We start from the raw sequence: 27,329 nt of genomic DNA on the forward strand, positions 1-27,329 counted from the left end.
TCCAAACCTGTCCATGGCATACTATATCTCTACTCTTTGTGCTTTTGTACAGGTTGCCTCCGATGCCATGGTTATGCCATCTTCTTATTATCTATGGCCTGAAAGCTCTAACTCCTTTCAAGGTTTAGCCAGGGCCCATTTCTTTCTTTCAATAGCCTTTTTCTGATTCTTTTCAGTTTTTGGTCCTCCCCTTCCCTCTCTGCTCCTCTGTCATTATATATTTATTTTGTACATATTTTTATATTAGCTGTAACTTTATTTTCTTATTGTGCAGAATGTGAAGAATAAGAGTACTGACCTCATAGAGCTGTTATAAAGGTCAAATGTGATAAAATAGAAAAAAGCATTTTGCAAAATTTAAGCCCTATATTCATACTAGCTATGAGTACTATGTTATTGATGTTGTTAGAACACAAGCTCATTTAGGGCAAGGTTTTTCCTCACTCTTGATAGGCCCTTAATAAGTGTTTAGTGATTGATTGAATGACACCCCCAAGGGGGCCTTAGCAAAGGGCAGGACAGGGCTAAAATCAGGGATGTTCTTAGATCTGGTTCTCTCACATTGGCATACTGCTCTTCGGGCCAGAGGGGTGCAGTGAGTGTATAATTGTCTTTTAAGAGGGTACTTCCAGCACTGCATGCATGGTCACTCCCAACTCTTCCTGGGACTGCCGGGTTCATTCATGCTCCTGGGCCACTCAAGTGTTAGATCAGGAAAACTGGGTTCCTGCTCAGATCGGCCTGAGTGACCTTCCATCTCTGAGATCAAAGGCAAGGAGAGAGCAGTCAGCTCTGGGGGTGAGACAGGAGGGAGAACAGACAAGAAGGGTCTGACACAGAAGGGAGGGTCATAGAGCAGGGATACTTTGTCAAAATGAGACAGATTGGGTCTGAAAGAAAACATAGAGTTTGTTTTTATTTTTAGTCGAAATACTTTTCAATTGAGTGATTGATGGCAACTGACCCATTAGGTGTATGCATCATGAATCAGAAATGCTTATTAAAGGATTAACTTTGTCCCCATGACCATTTTATAACAGATTTTCAGTTTAAATCTAGGTCATTAACTTATAAAGGGCAGGGAGGTGTGGATGGAGTGCCAGACTTGGAGTCAGGAAAACTCCTCTTCCTGGGTTCAAATTCAGTCTCAGACACTTAGCAGATGTGTGACCCTGAACAAATCCCTTAACGCTGCTTGTCTCAGTTTCCTCATCTGTAAAAGGAGCTGGAGAAGGAAATGGTAAAGCGCTCCAGCATCTCTGCCAGTCACCAAGAGTCAGACTCACCTGAACAACAAACAGCAACATAAGCTTCTAAGCAGTCAGTCAATCAGTGTAATTCCTAGGTATGAGGGACCTTAGGGAGGAGGTGGTGCAGCCCCCCAATAACTGAAGCCCAGAGGGATTTGCATCAATGCCATCTTACTCTAGTCAACACTTTTTTGGGGAATGGGCTGGGGTGGGATTAGTTTTATTCATCACTTTAAGTTTTGCAAAGCACTTTACAAACCCTGTGAGGGAGGTGCTATTGTTATACCCATTTTAAGAATGAGGAAACTGAAGGGGCAGGTAGGTGGCACAGTAGATAGACCAGCGGCCCTGAAGTCAGAAGGGATCTGAGTTCAAATCCGGCCTCAGACACTTACTAGCTATGTGATCCTGGGCTAGTCACTTTAACCCTCATTGCCTCCAAAACAAACAAAACAAGAATAGGGAAACTGAGGCAAACCCAGGGTCACAGAATTAATAAATGTCTGAGGCTAGATTTGAACTTGGGACTTCTTGAGTGTCCACTGAGCCACTCAGTCCCCTTTGCCCACTGTGCCATGCTACATTCCTATAACAATAGTATTTTAATTTAAAAAATAATTTACAAAATGGACACACTAGTTGTTTTTCTGCATAAACCTCCATATTTTAAAATGTGATTCCTTGTTAGCTTGTTATTCTTGTCCTTGAAAATGTGTTCCTTTGACATCTGATGTCTTTTGAATCCAGGCAGCCCCGGTCACAAAAGAATTAAGAGAAAGCAGTTCTGTCAGCCAGCACATATGTGGAGTCCTGAGGAAATTTGGAGAACGGACTTTCAAAGCCATGTGAGTTTCTAGCTCCTATTTCTGAATAGGAAAGAATGGATTCTTCACTGATTGCCTATTGAAAGTTAAATCTTTGGTTGTCACATAGTATAGGAATTCTAGTTACTCTGCTGACTGCCAATTTTTTAGGCTAGAATCATTCCCTTCATCTTTCAGTTTTCAGTCATGTCTGACTCTTTGTGACCCCATTTGGGGTTTTCTTAGGAAAGATGCTGGAGTGGTTTGTCATTTCCTTTTACAGCTCATTTTTTTTAAGCAATTGGGGTTAAGTAACTTGCTCAAGGTTACACGGCCAGTTATTTCTGGGTGTGGTGATGAGTGTCTGAGCCCGGGATTCAATCTCCAGGTTGTCCCAACGCTGGAGCCGGTGCTCTTACTCACTGAGCCCCCTGGCTTCCCCTTACAGCTCATTTTTACAGATGAAGAAACTGAGGCAAACAGGGTTAAGTGACTTGTACAGGGTCATACAGCTAGTAAATGTCTGAGGCCGGATTCTAACTCAATTCTTCCTCAATTCAGGGCCAGTGTTCTATGCAGTGCACCACTTTGCTGCCTCTGGAGTAAGAAATAAGTCCAAATTTGGCCTCAGTTGCTAGTTGTATGGTTCTGGGGGAGTCATTTACCCCATCTGTCTCAGTTTTCTGGACTGTAATATGGAGATAATAATAAAACCTACCTCTCAAGTTTGTTGTAAGGGTAAAAAGATCCTATCCATAAATTGCTTAGCACAGTGCCTGGGACATTGTAGGCCCTTAATAAATGCTTCTTGCTTTCCTTCTCTCCCTTCCCCTTGCTAAAGTGGGGGACATGTATGCATTTCCTAAATGCTTATTAATTGATTGGTTGATTAATGATAATTAACTAATTGGGAACACACACACAAAATCAGAAATACTTATCAGGACTGTTCTTATGCCCTTTCTATAATGAATTTTTAATTCAGAGGAACATATTTGCATAATATTTTAAATATTACTACTACCAGTGGCACAATTAGGTGGTACAGTAGATAGAGTGTCAGGCCTGTCATCTTCCTGAGTTTAAATCTGGTCTCAGACTCCAGCTGTGTGACCCTGGGCAAGTCACTTAACCCTGCGTGACTCAATTTCCTCATCTGTCAAATAAGCTGGAGAAGGAAATAGCAAACCACTCCAGTATCTCTGTCAAGAAAACCCCAAATGGGGTCACAAAGAGTTGAACATGACTGAAAGGACTCACTACCAACTATTGCAAATAGCTGTCATTTATATGGCCCTCTAAGGTTTGCAAAGTACAGGATGTATGTCTATATCTATATATGTATATATGTGTAGATGTGTAATCTGTCTCTCTATATATCTATATAACTATATCTATTCTCATTTTATCACCCCAATAACCCCAAGAGATAGGGGTTATTATTTCCATTTGATGATGCCATGATATATCTTCAGAGAAGTCCAAACAGAGACCCTTGAGAATAGAGAGATGGTTTATAGTTAAGAGAATCAGGAAATGCTTTCTGGTAAAAGGGATGTCTGAGCTGGGTTTCAAAGAGTAGATTTCAGTAGACAGAGATGGGAAAGGAGTGCATTTGGCAGAGTCAATTAATATGCATTTATTAAACTCCTGCTGTATTCTTCGTACTGTGCTAAGTGCTGGACATATAAAAAGAAGTAAGACAGTTGCTGCCCTCAAGGAATTTACATTCTAATGGCAGAGAAAACCTGCAAGCAAATCTATACAGGGCAAGCTATATACAGGATATATAGGAAATTAGGAGAGGGGAGGCCCTACAATTAAGAGGGATTGGGAAGAACTTCCTGTAGAAAGTAGGATTTTAGCTGGGACTTTAAGGGAGGCAGGGAAGCCAGGAGGTGAGATGAAGAGGTAGGGCATTTCCTGAATGAGGGGCCACCAGAGAAAATTGTGAGATGACACATTTTGTGCAAGGAGGAAGGCCAAGGGGACAGGGTCACCAGATCACACAGCGGTAGGGTGTAAGGTATAAGAAGATCGAAAGGTGTATGGGGGAGATGTTGGTTATGAAGAGCTTTGAAGGCCTGACAGAGGATTTTAGATTGGATCCTGGAATCTACAGGGAGCCACTGGAGTTTATTGTGTAGGGGTGGGTGAGGGGGTGATATGGTTGGACCTGCAACTAAAGAAAATCACTTCTGGGGCTGAGTGGGGAAAGACTACTGCAGCAGGCAGATTTCCCCCTCCCCCAGCAGTTATTGCAGTAGCCCTGGTGAGAGGTAATGAGGAGCTGCCTCTGAGTATCCAAGGACTGAAGCGGGTGTTTGAGAATGGTTAGGAAAGTCAAATCCACAGGCCTTGGCAACAGATTCGATATGGGGAGGTAATGAGAAAACAAGGCATGGAAGATGACATCTAGCTTCCAAGCCCAGGGAGTGGGGGATAGTGACATCCTCGATTGATATAGGGAAGTTTGGAAGGGGGCAGAATTTTTTGGGGAAAGGTAATGGGTTCAATTCTGGACATGTTGAGTTTATAATGACCACAGGACATCTAGTTTAAGGTAGCTGGAGATGTGAGACTAGAGGTCAGCAGAGAGCTAAGAGCTTGGGAGGAACATAAAATAAGAAAGAAAGGATCCAGATTGAGAAGACCGATGTGTTGATAATTGTTCATGAAGATGATGGATCTGAACAGTGGGGCCCTTGGACTGATTCCAAGTTTGGCCTCAAGGCCCTGCCTAGTTCCACACATGGCTTACTACCAAAAACCTACCGATCCAACACTATCCCTTATGTAGTATCAAGCTGAGTTCCAGTTAGCCATTTAGGAGAGACATAGCCCATATGTCAACAGTAGGAAAAACACTCTGGGCTTGGTTGGAAGCCTGGTTATACTTGGATAATAGAACATTGCCTTGAAAGAAATATATGTGATCAGGTTGCTTACCATCTCAAGGAGAGGGGAGGGAAGGGAGGAAAGGATAGCACCTGGAACTCAAAATCTTAAAAAAGCCCAGATGTCAAAAACGATTTTAATATGTAATTGGGGGAAAATAAAATACTAAAAAAAGAAATGTATATGTATCCTCCCCAAACCGCATAAGACATTACATTTTTGTTAGGCTGTGGAAATAGTTAACTGCAAATACTATTGAATTCTGAGAAATGAATGTTCTTTGTTGTTGATTCTTTCTTTCCAGAATACTTACCAAGTTGAGTCAAAAGTTCCCGAAGGCCAACTTTACCGTAATTCAGAATCTGGTGTTGGATGGTTCTCATGCCCACATGGAATGTTGTAATGGCAATGTCCCAGAGTGTGTGCAGGACAGGGTAGGTAGTCATGCTGTCCATGGATGGTGGTATGAAGATTCACAATTTCCCCATTGTGGGGGAACTCCACATTCACAGTCTACCAACTGACCACTAGTTTATGACCCAGGAGATAAATGTTATAGGACTGTGTGAAGTCCCCTTAGCCAAGAATAGGACAGTAATGAGCAGGAGAACTGGGTTTCTAGACTTATTACAAGATAGCTGAATTTCTGAACCAAGTTGAGAGACAAAGAATTATGACTTAGGCAGTTATGGGACAAAATCAATCAACTCTAAACAGCATCAATAAAAAGAGACACAGATTCATTTTATTATTTCACTGAAGACTACTTAAGCAAAGGCTGAAGTGACTTGTCCAGAGAACCATAGCTAGTGTCAGAGTCAGGAACAGAACCCAAGCCTTTTTGGCTTCAAGACCAGCAATGTAGCCATTACACCATCTTGCCTCAGAGGCAGCTGGGTGGTGCCTGGAGGCAGGAACCTGGTTTGGTCTAGGTTATTTCTGTATTTTTTGTTGTTTTTTTGCTTTTTGGAAGACAGAGGGCAGGGAAATTGGGGTTAAGTGATTTGCCCAAGGGTCACATGGCTAATAAGTGTTAAGTGCCTGAGGTCAGATTTGAACTCAGGTCCTCCTGACTCCAGAGCCTATGCTCTATTCACTGCACCACCTAGCTGCCCCTCTAGGTTATTTCTGAAAAGAGAATGTTCAAGAATTAGCTGAATGGAGATAGTCTAATTATATTGTGGGACCTGAGTTTGAATCCAGCCTTAGATATTTATGAGCTGTGTAATTCTGGGCAAATCACTTGAACTCTGTCTGCCTCAGTTTTCCCAACTGTAAAATGGAGATAATAATAGCATCTACCTCACAGGGTTTTTGTGAAAATGGGGTGAGATGATATTGGAAAGTGTTTAGCCCAGTGAGTGAATTCCTCCATTAGACTGTGAGCTCCTTGAAGGCAGGGACTATCTTTGGTCTCTTTTTGTATCTCCAGTGCTTAGTTCAGGGTCTGGCACTTAACAAATGTTTTTTGATTGATTGGCACATAGTAGGCTCTAAATAAATGTTAGTTTCCTTTTTGCCTTCCTCTCCATTGTCTAAGCGCTGTGCTTAACATATTTGACTAAACCGATTTCTGCAGTCGACACTACAAATTTATCTGGTATCTCTAAGCGGGGATACCTAGGCTGAAGGTAATGAGAAATAGAATGATACATTGGAAAGATTCTAGGTTTTTAGCCATAGGACTTGGGTTCAAATCCTGGTTTGGTTACTTACAAGTAATGAATCCTTGAGTAAGACACTCAATCTCTGCTTAATTTCCTCACCAGAAAATGAGGCTTTTGGACCAGATGACTGATTGTTTCCACCTCCAGCTATAGTCATTAAGCACATGCCAGGCACTGTGTTAGGAGCTGGGGGTACAAAGGAAGGAAAAAACCCCCACCAGTACTTGCCCTCAAGGAGCTTACAATTTGAATGGGGAAGACAATTATGTACAAACAAGATAGAGACAGGACAAATTGGACATAATCAATAGAGGGAAGGCACTAGCTTTAATGGGACCTATGGGGCTTTTACATACTTAGACTACATTCATCCATCTAATTCTTGACCACATTCTTTTCAGTAATAATTTAGGCTATGTAGCTTTTACCTGCTTGTAGCTAGCTTCCATTTGGGGATGTAATAAATAGATTGTTTCTTTCAGATTTTTCAGTCATATGCCATCATACCATCTATTGGAGAGAACCACTGGGCCCGTGGTTCCAGGCATAGAGCGAGGTTTATATTCTGCCTCCTAGTCACCAGTGCCATGCCCATTGGAAAGTTGACTTTGCCTCTTTGGAGATTCTCACCTGTAAAGTGAAAGGATGAATCTACCGGAGCTTCAAATCCCAAGATCTTCTCTGGGTCTTAGCTTGAATGGGGCAATGTCATCTGGAAGTGGCTCCTTCAGCAGCATGTTAGGATGTCTTGGTGTGTCAGGCTAGCTAGCGGATACCTTGGGTCGAGGTGGAAGACAGGTCATATCCCATGGGAACTGGGCATGGGGGTGGCTCATACATAACATGTTTACCTGAGGGAACCAACCAGAGCAGGCAAGCCTAGGCAGCTGCAGCTGGATGAATTAGGGATGAACCAGACAACTGGAAAATGAGGTGAGAACACACAAGGCAAGCTCTGTTACTTCTTAGCTTTGCCCAAGACTAATCTTGTCCCATTTTTGCAAACTAGGAATTTAAAAAGTGAACTGCCCATATGAACATTGCTTCATTATTTCCTGGGGATTAGGAAGAGCCAATCAAGTCAAGTCAACAGGCATTTATTAAGGGCTTACTATGTGCCAGAGAATGTGCTAAGCACTGGGGGTATAAATACCAACAGAAAGAAAGACATTCCCCACCCTCAAAGAACTTACACTCTAATGTAGGGAGAACCCTGCATTGTGGAAGCTGAAATGTAGAGTGGGATGGGTAGGAGGTAAGAAAGAGATGAAGGTACCTGATGTGAAGGGCAATGTAGAGATAGTCCAGGGAGAGTCAGGAGTGGTGCCTGGAGACAAATGGTTCTCTTCAAAATGGAGTTTTTAGGAGGAGCCAACCAATCACAGGGCAGGCCCCCAGGGAAGGGGACACTTCCAGAGTATGAAGTCCAGGGTAGAGCAGAGGCCATCATTTTATTCTATTTTCTAGTCAGATATGTTCCTCATATTCTGATTTGATGTCTTGGATATTTTTGTACTTTTTCCAGTTTTTGGTGAATGTAGTGAAGTTGTTATTTTCATATCTTCCAGGTTGTAAATTTCTTTTCCAGGGATACCCATTTCAAGGTTCCATTTTCTTGCTCTGTTTATTTAGTTCACCACATGAACCAACAAATGTTTATTTATTGAGCATGCCTCAGGTACTCAGCTCTGGGCACTCTTATGACCAAAGAGGTTTATTGAAACTTTTTCTATATCAAAGCCAAAAATTGACTATGACAGTTTTCTGATGTTAGGGAAAAAGAATGTTTGTTGGAACTGTGATTTGAGGTTAACTAAGCTACTATATAGATGTGGACATATAGATATAGATATCTATCTATATATCTCCATAATCAGAGGAATTAATGGATAGGGAATCCAATTCATCTTTTCCCTTTATGGTGCTTGAAATTCTACAATTAGAGATTCATTTGTTGGGAATGAATGACTTTGTTAATACTAACCCTTAATAATGATCTTATGGAATTGCAAATAACCATATGAGGGGGTCACCCCTTGGGTTAGCAATCAATACTTTTACAAGGTTTAGTTGATTACCAGATAAAAGAAAGCAGAGGGCAAAATGTAAATTCCTGGTAGAGTGGGACCAAAAAAGGAGGAAAGAGGAATAGAGGGTATACCAAAACTGATTCAAAATCACAGAATATTAATACCACAAGGCATCATGGAGACCAGCTAGACCAACTCCCCCATTTTACTGATGTGTAAATTGGAATTCAAAGAGTATTCTATAGGTAGCATCTATAGAGAACTTACTGAAAAGGTTTGTGAAAGTGCTTTATGTGTATTATTTCATTTTATCCTCACAACCACCCTGGGAAATAGGTACTATTATTACCCCATTTTGCAGATGAGGAAACTGAGGTTGAGAAAAGTAAATTGATTGGTCCAGGGTCACATACTTATGGAATGTCTGACATGGAATTTGAAGGGGTTTTTCATCACCTATTTACTTGAATAGTATAATCCAGGTCTCCTGATTTCTGATGCAGTGCCTTCTAACCACACTGTTTCCCTCCTCAGGCTGACCTAGAGAATAGATATTGCCATGGAAAATGTGAAAACTGATGTCATTTTATCTTTTACAGAATGAAATTATGTCCTACATCTGTTCTCAAAAAGATAGCTTGTCAAGTAAAATCCAAGAATGCTGTACATTGCCTTTACAAGAACAGGGTGAATGCATAGTTAGAGCAGAAAATGATGACCCACCAGAAGGCTTATCTCCTGACTTGAGAAGATTTTTAGGAGAAAGAAAGTTCCACCTGTATTCTTCAGATGAAAAAGATCTCTTCCTGGCAAGGTAGCATGCTTTATGAATATATTTTCATTTTAATGAGGCAAGTTTGATTTGATGACCTTGAAGCCTTGGTATTGGGGAGCAAGCACTGGACTTCATATATTTATAGGTTCAGCCAACATTGCTGTTCTTTGTAAGAGCTTTGACATTCAGGTGTTCTACAAAATAGAAGAGTGGTGGCTGTAATTTTAGGGTGAATCACCAAGGGGTGCTGTTAGAATATAATTTGCCCAAGTTGATTTGGGCAGGAGCTCTGAGACAAAAGGAAGAATAAGCTTTTTGTTGCTCTCTGTTGTGTTTAGGGAACTATGGAGCTTATGAAGGAGCACTACTTTGGTTTCTTTTATACTGGAATTGGGGGACATTAGGAACAGTTCCATACTTGGTACATAGATTATAAGCTCCTTTATTAGACTATAAATTCCCTGAAGGCAGGGACTTTTTTTGGTCTCTTTTTATATCCCTAGCACTTAGCACAGGTCCTAACACATAGTAGGTGATTGATAAAGGTTTATAGATCAATAGCAGATTGCCTGGCACATACTAGGTGCTTAATAAATGTTTATCAATTGATAGAAGCAGGTAGTTTGCAAATTTGCATATCAAGCAACCAGTAAATATTTACTAAGTGCCTCCTGGGTACTCTGCTCCCTCTGAGGAATGCAAATCCAAAAGGCAGAGCACATATATTTACAGACATTTGACAGACAGAACTCCGTTATAAATCTAGTTGCTGGACCAGATTCTTGCTGTGTAATTTTAATTTGATTTCTCATGTTGCACAAATTAATAAGAACATTGGGACAATATCTAGCAACCCCTCCCCATTATTATAATACAAATAGGCATTCACATATTTTATACACTCTTGAATATAATTAAATAGCATATATGGAGTTTAATAGGAACAAAGGCTAGAGTTAATATTAATAAAAGTAATAGGTTACATTTCTCTCTTGCTTTACAAAGCACTTTTGTCAAAATATCTCAATGTTATAGGTAATTGAAATGCTGCCATCCTATTTTCATAGACGGGATAGAGTTCAGAGGCATCAGATATTTATCTGGGATCAGAGTAAGTGGTCAAGTTGAGAACCCTGGTTTCTGATTTCAGGTCCAGCAATGTTTCTATGACACCAAGTTTCTGACCAGTTAGATATGACAAACATTCACAGTCAATGTGCCAGTACGACATGTGACAGTATCAGAGCCGTAGCTAAAGATGAATAATTAGTTCCTTAAATGGGGAAGAACAATTAGCAAATCTTCAATCACCCAACAAGTATTAATTAAGCACCTAGCCAATGCCAGGCACTCTATTAGCCATTGAGGAATACACAGACAAAAATGAAATGGTCTTTACCTTCGAGGAGTTTGTATTCTGTGGAGTGAGACAAAATTTACACAGAGAAATACACTAGATGTAATTAAAGGGAGTAGCTGGATGGAACAGTAGATACAGTGCTAGGGCTTCAGGCAGGAAGACTCATCTTCCTGAGTTCAAATGTGACCTCAAGCACTTACTGGCTGTGTAACTCTGGACAAGTCACTTAACCATGTTTGCCTCAGTTCTGCATGTGTAAAAATGATCTGGAGAAGGACATGGCAAACCCCTCTAGTATCTTTACCAAGGAACCCCGAATGAAGTCATAAAAAGTCATACAGGACAGAACCTACTCAGTAATAACAAGAAAGATGAAAAACAAATGCACGGTAATAATTTTTGTTCTGTTTACACTTTAATTTTCAAAGCTGATTGTTTAATTTGAAGCATCTGCCTAGGTCATAGGCATTTAGTGGCAATGAATATGTGGAAGACCATTTGGGTTTCCCATATATATTTTCACTCACAAGTTAACAAATTTTATGTGAGGAAGTCAAGTTTAATCAGCACTTCCACATCTTAAGGCTTGTGATCAAGGCATAAAGCATGGTGGACAAATCCCTTTGAATAGAAAAGTGAAATTTATTTAGTTTAATAAATTTAGTATTTATATAATAAATGCATGAAGTAATCAATCCAGAAACAATTGTATGATGGTTCCATCCTAAGCATTCAGGGTCCTTGCCTTTAATATGCCCATAATCTAGATGGGAAGAGAAGACACGTGCTTCAAAAGATAACTGGCAAAACAATAAATCATAAATTCTAAGATAGTGGCTATCCAGTAAGTATTAGAGGGAGAAATCACTTTAGAATAGTACTTGGGAGATGGTTAGATGATGTGGTGGATAGGGTACTGGACTTGGAGTCAGGGAGGCCAACATACAAATCCTGCCTATTCATCGTGTGACTCTGGGCAAGTCACTTTCCCTTTTTAGTTTCAGTCTCCTCATTTGTAAAATGGGTATAATAATAGCACCTACCTCACAGGGTTGTTGTATCAAATTTAAGTGTTTTGCAAGCCTAGAAGCACTGTGTAACTTAACAATGATGATGATGATGATAGGAAGAGAAGGCTTCCTAGAAGTGATAGAGTTTGAGTTGAGTCTTGAAGGAAGAGTCAAGTTCATATGCGTTTGGGAGAACCAATGTAGCACACTGCCTGTCCATCTGCACCCCTTTACTCTTACCTCAAGGGTGAGAAACAAGGTGTGCAGAATTCTATATGAAGAGATATCTACACATTTTATTTTCATTACTTAGAAAGGATCACATTTGTCTAAGCTGATTGTCCTTCTCTGGAATGAGTGGTACGAATGCCTCTCATTTCTGAAGATGTAGACAGTGTTAAGTCATGTCTAAATGGCTATCTCAAATTGACGCACCACTTGTTAGAAGTCTATCTGGGATGATCTCAACACACCACCCAATAAACTGTTTCCAGGGGACGTCATTGTACTTCATTTGTATGCTGGTGGGTTCTTACATTTCCTATGAGATCCTCTCGCATGCTGCTCATTAAAATGCACAGAAGAAACATGGCGGCCAGATAAACAATCGTAATTCAGCTCTAAGTCAATGTCACTTTCTGGGCATTTAGGTTTGTGTATGAATATGCAAGAAGACACCAGGAGCTCGCCGTCCCAGTGATTTTGAGGGTTGCAAAAGGATACCAGGAAGCTCTGGAACAGTGCTCCAAAACTGAGAGTCCTTTGGAGTGTCAGGACAAAGAGGTATGGCGTCTTACATCTGGATGCAGTAACAAAAATATTCCCAATGTCTCCGTTAGATTACAAGCTCCTTAAGGACTGGGACTATCTTTCGCATCTTTTCATATTCCCAGCACTTAGCAAAATGACTGGAAAATAGTAGGCACTTAATAAATGTTTATTTCTTGATTGATTTCAGTGACGGAGGCTGTTTACATATGTATGCAATTTTTCTCATGTTCATTTTCTAATTTTTGAATTTCTGGTTGAAAAGCATACTGAAACATACTGGCCAAGGTATATTGTGTCTATGTATACGGAGACATTAAACAACCTTAGGGAAGCAGCATTGATGTGCAGAATGAAAGCAACAATTAGCACAATATTTGGCATATACTAGGAATTTAATAAATTCTTGTTGACTGACTGACTTGTTGTAAACTAAATGTTGGGTTTTATATGGAAACAGTTTTTGACTCCTAAAGTTTAAACATAATCCCACTATATTTTGATTTGATTTTCAGTCTAACATAAAATGTAAACAGGTAGTGTAGTGTAATAATGGAAAAAGGCCTGGATCTGGGGTTTAAAGAGACCTAGGTTTGCACCTCTCTTTTGACTCCTTATTGTGTGACTTTGGACAAGTCACTTCCCCTTGGTTTTCTCATCTGTAAAAGGAGGATTAAAAAATGCCTGCAAAATAAACCTCATAGTTGTGAGGATTGTGAAGATCAATTTGTATGTTCTTTGCAAGCTTTAAGACAGTCTATAAATGTCAGTAAAAGAAGCCTTGGGTTCCCTGGCCAAGTCACAACCTCTCAGAACTTTGGTCACCATGACTCTAAACCGCCATAGGAGGGAGTTAGGTAGTACAGTGGTTAGAAGGTTGGGTCTGGAGACAGCAAAATCTGAATTCAAATCTATTCTCAGATGCTTAGTACCTGTGTGAAGTTGGGCAAATTGCTTAACCTCTATTTGCCTCAGTTTCCTCAGCTATAAAATGGAGATAATGATAGCACAGGCTTCCAGGGTTGTGAGGTTTAATGAGATAATATTTGTTAAGTTATATAGTGCCCAATATGTACTAGGCACTTAATAAATGCTAGCCATTTTTAACTATACATTGGTAGAGGGGATTTCCTCATCCCTATGCCAATGAGATCATAGATTCAGACCCAATCTCGATCCCCTATTCCTAAGATGATTTTCATAGTAGTATGGAATAGAATTGTTTGATGTTGTACAAAAGATGAACTATTCAAGGAGAAAAAATAATCTATATGATACTTTCTACCTTTTCAGGAAGAAGAACTAAACAAACATGTTCAGGACAGCCAAGCACTGGCCAAGCGGAGCTGTGGGCTCTTCCAGAAATTGGGAGAATATCACTTGCAAAATGTGTATGTTTCTGAGAGCTATTTTTCAGGGTCTGACAATAACATGAGGGATGAAAGTAAAGCTTATCTTATTAATCAGAATCCAAGTCTAATATTGGCAAAATTGGGAACCATAGTTTAGAATGGAAATGTTCCCCATTCCCTTTACATATCTACCCTCTAGGGGGAGGGAATGAACACTGATTAAGAGCCTACTATGTTCCAGCTCCATGCTAAGCACTTTACATATATCATCTGTATATTTTTCTTCCAATTCCTTTCTGATCCCCTCCTCCCAGGGATGTTGTGAGGAGAAAAGGATACGATATTTCTAAAACACTATATAAATGCTAGCTTTTCTTATTCTTATTGTTATCTTATTGTTATTATTATCCCCATTTTCCTTGACCTCTCTGCAGCTTCTGTCACTGTTGATTGCTTTCTCCTCCTTGATGCTGTCTTCTTTCCAGGTTCTTGGGACACCCTTCTCTCCTGGTTTTCCTCCTTCCTCTATGACTGCTCCTTCTCAGTCTTTGCTGGATCCTCATCCAAATCATGGCTTCTAACCATAGGTGTCCCTCAGGGTTCTGTCCTGGGTCCTCTTCTCTGCTCCCTCTATACTCCTTCACTTGGTTATCTCATCAGCTCCCATGGATTTAATGATCATTTCTATGCTGAGATTCTCAAATCTACCTTTCCTGCCCCCATACATCTGCTGACCTCTAATCTCAAATCTCCTACTGCCTTCCAGACAGCTTGATGTGGATGGCCCATAGACATTATTTTCCTTCCTAATCCTGTCCCCTCCTGCCCTCCTGTTACTGTAGAGGACGACAGCATCGTCCCCATTCCGAAGGCTCACAGCTCAGGACGCTTTCTGGACTCCGCACTATCTCTCACCTTACATACCCAATCTGTTCCCAAGTTCCATTGGTCCTCTGCAACATCGCTCGTCTATTTTCCATTCCATCCTCTGACATTGCCACCACTCTAGTGCAGACTCTCATTACCACACACCTGGATTATTGTATTAGCCCGTTGGTGGATCTGCTTGCCTCAAGTCTCTCCCCACTCCAATCCATCCTCCATTCAGTCATTTTCCTAAAGACACATCTAACCATCACTCCATCACTCAACTTACTGAATAACTTCTTTGTTTACCTGTCATCTCTAGAGACAAAATACAAAATGCTCTGTTTGACATTCAAAGACTTTTATAATTTGGCCTCTTCCTATCTTTCCAGTCTTTATACATCTTACTCCCTGACACATTTTCTTTGATCCAAGTGACACCAGCCTTTTGGCTGTTCTACCAACAAGACACTCCATCTCTCAGCTTGGGGCATTTTATCTATCTGTACCTCATGCCTGAAATGTTTTACCTCTTCAAATTCACCTCTGGACTTCCCTGGCTTCCTTTAAGTCCCAACTACAATCTCACTTTCCACAGGAAGCTTTCCCCAAACCCCTTCTTAGGCAATTGGGGGTTAAGTGACTTGCCCAGGGAAACACAACTAGTAAGTGTCCAAGGTTGGATTTGAACTCAGGTCCTTATGATTCCAGGGTTGGTGCTCTATCTACTGAACCACCTAACTACCCCCTCCCAAACCCTCATAATTATAGTGCCTTCCTTGTTAATTATTTCCTATCTATCCTGTATAGAGTTAGTATATATTTGTTTGCATGTTGTCTCCCCCATTAGATTTTGAGCTCTTTTAGGACAGGGACTGTCTTCTGACTCTTTTGTATCCCCAGCACTTAGCTCAGTGTGTCATATAGTAGATGCTTAATAAATGTTTGTTGATTGATTATTTATAATGGTACCCATAATTCAAATGTTATCATTGTTGTAGCTGGCAAGGAGGGTCTTTGAGGAAGAGCAAGTCATAGAAACATCCACGAGTAATCAGGACAATCATTGAGAATGCTTTTCCCCCTCCAGGTTTCTCGTGGCTTACACCAAGAAAGCCCCACAGCTGACCTCTCAAGAGCTGATTGGCTACACCAAGAAAATGGCAGCTACTGCGTCTTTATGTTGCCAGCTCAGTGAGGAAAAACAACTAGCCTGTGGGGAGGGGGCGGTGAGTGGCCAATTTAATTTTTTCCTATCATTTCTGCTCAGATTTCTTATTCCTGCAACAGGCAGACAGCCATGCAATTTTCACTTAGGGGATTTCAGGGTTTACCCAACTGCTAAAAGCAGAAAAACTTTGTTGAAATTGGCCCCCACAGGAGGCACAAGGTCAGAACTAGAGGCCAGCTTTCTCCATCCCTGTCTGGAGTCTTCTGCATGAGGCCCTAATTTCAGTCCTTTCAGAATGCCTGATGAGAGCATTAGGTTACTTATAAACACCCCAATATGTGTATACCAGTTCTCCATTCATCAACAACAATGTAGTCTAACAGACTGGCCAACAAAATATTCATTTCATGACCTATTTTTTTATGTTCTCCAAATATTTATTTTAATATTTGAAAGAAATCCTGTTTTATCTTAACAGAAGTAAAACAGTCCTTGTGTTTTCAGTCATACTTACTTTCTTTTTTCTTCCTTCTGGGCTTCAGTTCTAATAACACATTTTCCCACTCATGCTATTACAATTGCATTGACTCCCTTACCATTAGTTCTGAGATTCAGCAAGGCACTCATTCTTAAGAGTCCTGTGCTCTTTTACAATAATAATTAATAAAAGCGAACATTTCTATGGCCACTTAAGATTTGTAGAACTCTTTATCTCATTTTATCCTCGTAAAAATCCTGTGAGGAAGGTGCCTTAATAAAAAAATCCTCATTTTACTGATGAGGACACTGAACCTAAGGGAGCTCAAGTGACTTGCCCAGGGTCACACATTTGATAAGTGTCTCAAGTAGGATTTGAACTCAGGTTTTCCTTACTCCAGGTCCAACTCTATCCATTGTACCATTTAGCTGTCTCAATTTAGAAGTGTATAACCTCCTTCCTATATATTAGCACTAATTTTGTGAATATGCATTTACATGGAAAGGCACAGCTGAAAGTTCCAATTCTGACCTCCTCCTCCCCCAAGGCAAAGTGGGTTTCTTTTTCCTATACATCTTTTCCTTCTTTCCTCTGACACATGAAAATGAGTTATTGAGTAGTCTTCATGTAGTCTTGCAGACCTCCATGACTGAAGGCACTCCTTGTCTGGTCCAGTCTGTATTTGGAGCAAAGCTCTTTAATATTCTGTGCAGATGGGCAGGTGCATGCATGCAATTCTTTTTGATTCTGAAACATTCATGGCTCCCCGACTTCCCAAAGTGATAGGGGAAGTTCATTCCCATGATCCCCATGGAAAGGAAGACATGACCTTCATTAATTGCTTTCTGTAGAAAAAGACCCATTTTACATATAAAAATCTCTAATTGTGATGGGGAAAATACATAATGCTTGAAGACATGATATTATTTGGGCAACACAACAATACTATGAGTTAAGTACTCTAGCTATTATTTTTAGCTCAGAAAAAGGAGATCTAGGGTAAGGGTTCTTAAACTTGGGTTCATAGACCCTTAAGGAATTCATGGAGAGATTTCAGGTGGAAAATGAGAACGACTGAGAAAAAAATTATACTCTTATTTTCAGAAACCTCTAGGTGAAAATTAGTTTTTCTTTCAATTTCAAAAACATGACTCTGAAAGCAGGGTCTCATGCAGAAGACTCAGAGCAGGGACTGAGAAGCCTGGTCTCTAGTTCTGACCTTGTGCCTCTTGTGGGGACCAACCTGGGCAAAGTTTTTCTGGTTTTACCTTTTCTGTAAACCATGAAATCCCCTAAGTGAAGTCCCCAGGCTTCACTGGAGTGCCAAAGGATGTCCATGATACAAAGTACAGATGAAGGCTTTTGTCAGGAGGTGGAATGACTTGTTTTATGGACCAAATTTTGGGACGATTGGAGACAGAATTTGAACCCAGCTCTCTGCTGACTACAAGGCCAGGGGTGTTTTCACTATCCCATTCCACATCTCCATTCTTTGCAAGGTCATTTTACAAAGGAGGATTATCTGAAAGAAATAATCCATAATCACATATGATGTCTCTAAAATGAAGGAAAATTGAGGTAATTCTGAAACATGTGGATTAGCAGTGAATTTCTTGGAATGGAAAGACATGAAGACACATCAAGAAATCCAAACAAATTTTACTTAATTCCTTTTCTTTTGCTTTTTTGGAGGGGCAATTGGGGTTAAGTGACTTGCCCAAGGTCACATGGCTAGTTTTTTGTGTTAAGTGTCTGAGGATGGATTTGAACTCAGGGCCTCCTTACTCGAGGGCCAGTTGTCTATTCACTGCGCCACCTAGCCACACCTGAATTTTATTTCATTTCAATAGACAGTTATTAAACAACTCTAGGGACTGGAAATGATTAGAATTAAATAAAACCCAGTCCCTGCCCACAAGGGGCTCCTAGTCTACTAGAAGAAATAAGATACAAGCACAAATTGCTAAATCACACATACATATACAAATACATTATGTGTATAGGTGAAATTCTTAGAAATTAATTAGAAAATTTGAATTCTGGTTGCTATTTTTCTGGCAAATGGTATCACTTTTGAGACCGAATGTACAATATCTCCTTGTTTTTCTTATCTTTCCTTCTGGTCTCATTCTCTCTTCCAGGCTGACCTGATTATTGGCCAGTTATGTGCAAGGCATGAGGTACAGCCCATAAACGATGGTGTGGGCCATTGTTGTGATTCTTCCTATGCCCACAGGAGACCCTGTTTCAGCAACTTGGTGAAGGATGAAAAATATGTTCCTCCCCCATTCTCTCATGAACAATTCGAGTTCTGTCAAGATCTCTGCCAGGCTAAAGGGGAAGAGCTTCAGAAGAAGAAGCAAGAGTAAGCAATTACTAAGGCTTATGTAGGGAAAAGCCACAACCCAAATGATGAAGTACAGGTCATCCTTCATGGACTTCTCTTATTCCCCCATGGAACTGTTGTGCTTGTGAATAGAGCATTTGTCTTCCAAAATGCCCTCAGATCCCTTGTTTATATTTGTCTAGTTGTCTTCACAGCATCCTTGTGAAGAGACCATTTTTGGGGGGTGGGAAAGTCAGTGAATAATGATTCCTGGTATTACGTTGCTGCCTACTTTATACCAGGTCTAAACATATCCATCTATTCTGGTATAAAGTATAGAGAAAGGGACAGGGTTTCTTACTCTGGGTTCACAGTCAGTGCCAGGGTGGAGAGGGCCATATGCTATCTTCTTCTACAAGGATAAAGGAATGCCCTGACTCATCAATAAGGTAGTGATGTAGGTTAAAAAAAAAAGCCTAATTCTGGTATGGCCACACCATCACCATCAACATGACTTATTGAGTCCATGAAGACCCGATACAAAGTGCTGAGGATAGTAAGATGCTTAAGACATGGTTTTTTGTCCTCAGAGATTCAGGTGGGAAGACAGAACCTCTGTGCATAAAATCATTAAGAATACAAGTTAGCTCATGATAGTGATAGCTCACATTTGGATTGCACTGTAAGGTTTACAAAATGTATCCCTCATTCCTTCCTTGTGAGGTAGATGGTACAGATTTGACTCTTGACTAGCTGACTGCTGCAGTATAGGTATTATTGTCCTCAGTTTACAGATGAAGGAACAGTGGTTCCATCTGGTAAAGTGACTTGCTCAAGGTCACATAGCTAGTAAGGGCCAAGATTGGAATGTAGGCTTGGCCACCTAGGTGGCATGGTGGATAGAGTACCAGCCCTGGAGTCAGGGAGACTCCTCTTTTTGAGTTCAAATCTGACCTTAGATTCTTACTAGTTATGTGACCCTGGGCAAGTCACTTAACTCTGTCTACCTCAGTTTCCTTGTCTGTAAAATGAGCTGTAAAAGGAAATGTCAAACCATTCCAGTATCTTGGCCAAGAAAACCCCAAATGGGGTCATGGAGAGTCATAAATGACCGAACAGAACCAACAACAACTACAACAAAAATTGGAATCTGAAGCCTGATTTGTTGATTCAAAGTCCAGTTTGCTTTCTCCTACACACTCATGACTGATGTAGACAAAACCCTTCTCCTTGGAAGTCTTAATGAAGAGGCTATGGACCACTGGTTGAGAAAGTTGTGTAGGGAATGAATTCTTAGGGAATGGACTAGAACCAGATGACTTGTGAATTCCTTCCAACTTTGATATTCTAGAATTCTCTGATTCTGCATGCTATAAGCATTTCAGAGGAAGGGAACTGGAATGATTTGGAGAGGCTTCACAAAGGAAATTGGACTTGAAGTGTAGAAGGAAAGAAGGGGGAGGATATTTCAGCTGGGGAAGGGGAAAGGGCATCTGTCCTTCAAAGTGCCCATCACCCATAGTCAGACCATAGAATGTAAGATCTTTTAGGTAATCAACTAATTATAGTGAGCACTTGGCCAAGTCAGTGGTTTACTGGGTGTTATTTATACCTAGAGCAATCTTGATCCAATAGGCTCACAGTTACTGATTTAGATCCAAGATCCAATGTCAGACAAGGACAGAAGAAAGTTGCATGAATATAGCTTACTATTATCTAGGGAGATTTCAGAAGATGAAATAATTCCTAACACTTAGTGGATTTATTTTGGTTATAGGTTTCTGATTAATCTTGTCAAGCAAAAACCACACATAACTGAGGAACAACTGAAAGCAGTCACTGCAGACTTCACGGGCCTATTGGAGAAGTGCTGTAAAGGAAAACCAGAAATCTGTTTTGCAGAAGAGGTATGTCTATGAGGCTCCCTCTTATCCTGACTAGTTGGGTGTTTTATGATATGAAAATAAAGGCAACATGGCAGTACAGGGGAGCATGAAAGCAGATCAGGTGGCTTTAAAAAAATCCCTTGTATTTTATTTCCAATTAAAACAAAGACTGATCATTTTGTTTCTTACTAACCACAAATTTTCCCCCAGGAAAATGTAGAAAATAGGGAGTAGGAAGAAAAAAAATCGAATAATAGGAAGAACAATTCAAAATGATCAATTAATGAAGTCAGCATTATCATTATTATTTTGGTGGAAAATATTATGAGATAAACACGTATGTATGTATGTGTGTATGTATGTATGTATACTCACACAGTGGTTTCTCATACACATCACTTTTTCATCCTCTGTGCTGGCTCCATTCCTCCAAACTGTCCTCACATTGGCAGGGATAGGTTCCCAGAGAAGGATCACCACCCCTCAGTTACATTCAAACTCTCTTAGCATTCTAGGGTTAACCCTATTAAGAGACAATGTATTTCCCCCATCTGTTCCTTTTGCTCTTTAGCCCCTTAAACACAATCAGCCTTTACAAGGATTCTTTTTGATCTTACACTTGACCTTTTACTTACCAATAAGGCAAAAAAAGCATCACAGGTACTTGTGGATCACATTGCCTTACCAATACACTCAGTTTCGAAGGAGAAAAATTAGCTCACATTTACAGGAAGCTGGTAGGTATGCACATGAGGAAACAAACTCATATACTCAGGGCAACTCACAATTCTGACCTACAGGCTTTGATGGTCCATTCAGGAACATTTGCTCCACATGAAACTATTTTTCTGCTAACTACTTAGATTTTTATCATCATTTTCTATCTAGGAAAATCCTTTCCTCTTCTCAAACTGAATTAGGATTTTCAAATGCTTTCAACTTATAATCACCCTTAAAAGTATATTGCATTTTAATTTGGAAAGCAGTGCCCTTAAGTCAGAAAACCAAAAAGTCTACTAGGCTGGGTAGTATAGACCAGACCAGTCAAGCGATTCACTCACCAGGATCCTGTGTTGGCCAATCAGATTATAGCAAACAGAGCTCTCAGTATAACAGCTCAGGTTGACTCTTTGGGCAAGGCAAACAAACCTAGACTTCACTCACCAGTATGTTGCATGATCCAATTAGACCTTAGCATCTCTTCTTATTATGGAAAATAGGTGCCCAACCCCTTTCCTCTTTCTGCTTTCCCTGTCACACCAGAAGGGGGCAGCAACAAGCAACAGGAATTTCTCAGAAGCTTTCCCTCTCTTAAGCTCTAGGTGGTGCTAAAGGGCAATGGCTGGAATGGAAGTTATCTTCCATCTTTATTCAGCCAACAGGAAATTAGCAGCTATATGCTTGTTAGTTGACAGCACCTGCTAATGGTTTCTTCCAGAAGGGGGCAGCAAAGCTGATTTTTGCATTTCTTCAATTTCTCCACCATTAATTACATCTTTTTAGCTGAGCCTCTGAGTCTATACTCTCAATGCCTTAAAAATGCCTGGGATTCATTAACTCATCTTTCACTTGTAAGTGGAGGCACCTAGTTTAACCACTTCTTATCTCCTGTCCTGAGTTGTTCCATGCAGACTGAAGTGTTCAAGGACTAGCATCATTCAACAATTCCCACCATTGTACAGATATTTAGTGTGCTAGTCATAAATTCTTCCTAGCTAATAAAAATGAGATAATCCACCAACCAAAACCACTCTGCTCATTACCATTCTGAAAGCACAGATCTGCTCTCCCACCCAGTCAACTGATTTAAATCAATAGATTTAAAGAAATTGGGATGAAAGAAAGAAAACACCAATGGCTTATAGTACTGCCCCTAAGACATGAGAACCCTAGACTAAGAACTCTAGAAATTGGGGAGGGATATGGCACTATGAGGAAAGACACAGCTCTGTACTGGGCCCTCTTCTCTCACCTGGTGCTCTTATTAGCTCCCATGGATTCAATGATCATTTCTCAACATCTATAGATCATCTCTGTTCTCACTGCTGAGCCCTAATCCTGTATCACCCACTGTCATTAGGACATTTTGATTAGGATGCTCCATAGATGTCACAAATTCAAAGTGTCTCAAATTGAATGCATTGTTTTCTCTTTAATGCATCCCTTTCCTCAACTTTCCTATCACTGTCAAGAAACCACCATCTTCTTATCCAACCAAACTTATGAGATGGGTATCCCCTTTAACTCCTCATTCTCACTCCTCCCACTCATTCAATCTGTTGTTGCCTTGTTATTTTTATTTTCTTAAATGTTCCCTTCTCTCCTCCAACACTGCTGCCACTCTAGCACTCCCTTGAACTCTTTCAGTAGCTTTCTGGTGGTTCTGCCTGCCTCAAGTCTCTCCCCACTTCAATCCATCTTCCACTAAGCTGCCAAGTGATTGCAGGTTCAACTATGTTGCCCCTTGGCCCCCAACTCAATACACTCTAGTGGTTCCCTTTGACTTCCAGGATCAAATATAAAAGCTTTTCACAACCTGTGTCCTTCTTAACTTTTTAATTTTCTTATGCTTTTCTCCCCTCTATGCACTCTTCCTACACTGGCCTACTGGAGTTGTTTTACATACCACAATCTATCTCTTGACTTCATGTCTTTTTCTTACTTGGAGTTATGCCCCCTACACACACACCTTTTACCTCTACTTCCTGTTTCCCTCAAACTTGGCTTTAATTTAATTTTCCCCAAAAGGTCTTTCCTGGTTTCCCCAGCTTCTAGTCCCTTCCCTTTTGATTACTGTATCTTATACCTTCATATTTATTTACATGTTACCTCCCTGCTTCAGATGTAAACTCCTTGAGAAGAGAGACGTTCTTATTGTCTTTCTTGGGGTCCCCAGTTGTTACCACAGTGCTAGTTACATTAAAGAATGCTTGTTGAGTTACTAGCATGAAATGGGGAATCATATACTCTGTATCTTGTACAAGGTGATGTCAGCTTATATATTTATACCCCAGTTCATCTTTTATCCCAAACTACTAAATCTCATCTGGAAACTGTGGCTTTTATAAATATATTTTAAGTTTCTTTTTAAAATGAGGTCAAAGTTCTTTTCCTACTCTTTTTAGGCATCAAACAGTCTTCTATAAAAGAGGCAAGAGTTGACATCCTTTAGCAGGGGATATAACACTTTTTCTTTATACAAAAGTACTTTTTAATGTTTTTTTCAAGAGAAACTTCTTTTGAAAAGGCAGTACCTTAAAGATAAACAATAAATGCTTATTCATTTGAATTTTGGACACGAAGTTTGAATATTCAAATAATTATAATAATTTCATTGATGTACCGGAGTTGTCAACCTTTGTAAGACTTTGGAGAAGGATTTGTTAAACAAATGAACCCTGTAACTAAACCAGGATTATTATGGAGAGGGGTATGGTAGTTGTTCATCTCACTTTAGGCAACAAAAGTTTTCTAGCTTTTCTGGAGAATACTTTTGTACGCAAAAAGCATACAAATTGCCAGTGACCACAGATAGTTAAAACTTGAAATTTCTAATCTGAATACTGGACTTGGAGTCAGAAGACCTGTGTTCAGATCTCACTCAAGGCTCTGATTAGAAATCACTTTCCCTCAGTTTCCTCATCTGTAAAATAAAGGGTCTGATCATTCAAGCAAACTACAGGACTCTTTCCATTCCAGATCTTGAAACCTTTGATGATTCTTTGAAGATGCTCAAAATTCAGTGTATTTCTGGAAAAGTGGCTTTTAATTATTGTTATTTTTACCAATTAGACTTTAATGGGTGTAGTTTAGGAGGCTTTAAAAAATGTAAATCATAGCTCTAGACGTGGGAGGAAACCTAGGCAGTGGATAGTCTAATACCCTCATTTTATAGATGTGGAAAGAGTCCCAAAGGGATTAAGTGAGTTGTCCAAGGCTATACACAGCCTTTGTTACTCTAAACTCTGCATCAATTAATTGATAAACATTTATTAAGGGCCTACTATGAACCCTGTGTTTTTTTAGGGGCTTGCTAGGGATACAAATACAAAGTGAGATAATCCTTACCCTCATTATATTGTACATATGAACTAAAAATATGCACAAATTTGTCTCTGTGTACTTCAAAAGGAACACTTTCCAGGCTTCTGTTGTTGACAAAATCACTCATTCCCTTCCATGATTCCTTTTCATATATATTTCTGTTCTTTCTTTCCAGGGTCCAAAATTGATTGCAAAAACCCAAGGGGCTTTGGGAGCTTAAGCTACTTCAGGTAATTTCAACTTTGATAGTAAGAGAACCAGATAAGAGAAAATTCCCATTGATACCTACCAGATGTTAATTAGTTGCCATCAGGAGACTCATTATCATTTAGTAGATTCAAATCCTACCTCTCAATACCAGTTGTGGGATGCTAGGAAAATTACTTTGCTTTTGAGCCTCAGTTCCCCGTCTGTAAAATGGGGGAGGTGGACTAGATCCCTCCTGCTTCTAAATCTGTTTTCTGTAGATAAGAATAGAAACCAAATTATTTCCTGGGTGCTAAGTGTAATAAGTTATCTAACTCCTTATGTCTCAAAGGACCCAGTAGCTCCATTGAATCTCATTATTAAAAAAAAAATCAAGCCTAGAATGTATCAGATCCACTCAGAACTTAGTCTTTGAGTAGCTCTGGTGTTTTTGCTTTTTAAAAAAATCTGTTGGGTTTTTCCTGATAGTTCAGAGAAAATTATAATGTCTCTATAATATGCTTAGAGAGAAAACAATAAGTTTCTACAGTTGTTTATCTGTTTGGTGTTTATCATTTTTCTAATTTTGTCCCTTTGTTGCAGGGGGCAAGAGATGAAGAAGAGATGAAATCACTATGATGTATTATTTCTTTCTCCATATATCTTAGATAGTCATGATTATTTTAGTGATATTTTCATATTGTCAGTTAAAGAAAGAGTATTTTTTTCTGTGAAATTTCTGTATGGAAATAAAGCATTCCTCAAATTCTCTCTTCTCCTAGTCTATTTTAAAAACAAAAACAAAAAATGGCCCTTTACACTTGCCTAGAGACAATTTTCTTTCTTTTTTAAATTTTATTTTAATTTATTATTAGTTTTCAACATTCATTTCCACAATATTTTGAGTTACAAATTTTCTCCCTATCTTTCCCCTACCCAATGCCCCAAAATAGAGATCCTACTGAATACCCCTTCCCCCAATATGCTCTCTCTTAAATCCTACCCATCCCCCCTCTGACTTTCTAGTAGGGCAAGATGGATTTCTATACCCCAATGCCTGTATATCTTATTTCCCAGTTGCATGTAAATATATATATATATATATACATACATACATACATATATATATATATATATATTTAACATTTGATTTTAAAACTTTGATTTCCAGATTTTTCCCTTCTTCCCTCATCAATCACCCCTACTGGGAGGAAAAGCAATTCAATATAGGTTATACATGTGTAATTATGCAAAACATTTCCATAGTAGATATATTGTGAAAGAATGATCATATATTCCTCCATCCTATCCCGCCCCTCACTTATTCTATTTTCTACTTTGACCCTGTCCCTTTTCTTAAATTTTTTTTTTTTGCTTTTTTTTGGAGGGCAATTGGGGTTGTGACTTGCCCAAGGTCACATGGCTAGTTTTTTTTTTTTTTTTGTGTTAAGTGTCTGAGGCTGGATCAGAACCCAGGTCCTCCTGACTCCAGGGCCGGTGCTCTATTCACTGTGCCACCTAGCCACCCCGACCCTCTCCCTTTTCAAAAGTGTGTACTTCTAACTACCCTCCCTGCAATCTACCCTTCCTTCCATCATCCCCCTCTCATCCCTTTCCCCTCTATTTTCCTGTAGGGTAAGATACCCAATTTGATGTGTATGTTATTCCCTCCTCAAGCCAAATTCAATTGGGATAAGGTTGACCCATTCCCTTTTGCCTTCCTATTCTTCCTCTCCATTGCAACAATTTTCTCTTGCCTCTTTTATATGAGGTAGTTTACCCTATTCTGTCTATCCCGATCTCCTCTCATTATATTCCTCTCTCACCTCTTAATTTTATTTTTTAGATATCATCCCTTCCTATTCAACTGATTCTGTGCCCTCTATGTATAAATGTACACATATATACAGATACTCACATATGAACTTACATGCACATATACCCTCCTATGTATGTATACATATATTCATATATATTCCCTTCAACTATCCTCATACTGAACAAAGTCTCATGAGTTAACAATTATCATTTTACCATGTAGGAATGCAAATAGTTCAATTTTAATAAGTTCTTTATTATTTCTTTTCCCTGTTTACCTTCTCATGCTTCTTGTATTTGAAAGTCAAATTTTCTATTCAACTGTTTTTTTCATCAAGAATGCTTGAAAGTCCTCTGTTCCATTGAATGACCATATTTTCTTTCCCCTAAAATATTATACTTAGTTTTGCTGGGTAGGTTATTCTTGGTTTTAGTCCTAGCTTCTTTGACCTCTGTAATATCATATTCCAAGCCCTTTGATCCCTTAATGTAGAAGCTGCTAGATCTTGTGTTATCCTGATTGTGTTTCCACAATACTCAAATTGTTTCTTCCTGGCTGCTTGTAATATTTTCTCCTTGACCTGGGAACTTTGGAATTTGGCAATAATATTCCTAGGAGTTTTCTTTTTGGGATATTTTT

General features: G+C 39.6%; 1 protein-coding gene across 2 annotated transcripts in view; it reads left to right on the top strand.

Annotated features, from left to right (window-relative positions):
- AFP (alpha fetoprotein) overlaps positions 1-25,640 on the top strand; it is a 48,646-nt gene extending 23,006 nt beyond the window's left edge. For both annotated transcript variants that reach the window (XM_069091713.1, XM_069091711.1), the window contains exons 7-16: positions 1,998-2,095; positions 5,256-5,385; positions 9,248-9,462; positions 12,444-12,576; positions 13,855-13,952; positions 15,871-16,009; positions 18,571-18,794; positions 20,533-20,662; positions 24,861-24,915; positions 25,475-25,640. In XM_069091713.1, coding sequence (XP_068947814.1) covers positions 1,998-2,095; positions 5,256-5,385; positions 9,248-9,462; positions 12,444-12,576; positions 13,855-13,952; positions 15,871-16,009; positions 18,571-18,794; positions 20,533-20,662; positions 24,861-24,905 — 1,212 coding nt within the window. In that variant the 3' untranslated portion in view covers positions 24,906-24,915; positions 25,475-25,640. The remainder of the gene's footprint in view (positions 1-1,997; positions 2,096-5,255; positions 5,386-9,247; positions 9,463-12,443; positions 12,577-13,854; positions 13,953-15,870; positions 16,010-18,570; positions 18,795-20,532; positions 20,663-24,860; positions 24,916-25,474) is intronic.
- The last annotated feature ends 1,689 nt before the right edge of the window (positions 25,641-27,329 follow it).

The sequence above is a fragment of the Petaurus breviceps genome, unplaced genomic scaffold, assembly GCF_028583685.1.
Source record: "Petaurus breviceps papuanus isolate PSGF00001 unplaced genomic scaffold, PetGlider_PUasm1.0 126, whole genome shotgun sequence".
Lineage (NCBI taxonomy): Eukaryota > Metazoa > Chordata > Mammalia > Diprotodontia > Petauridae > Petaurus > Petaurus breviceps.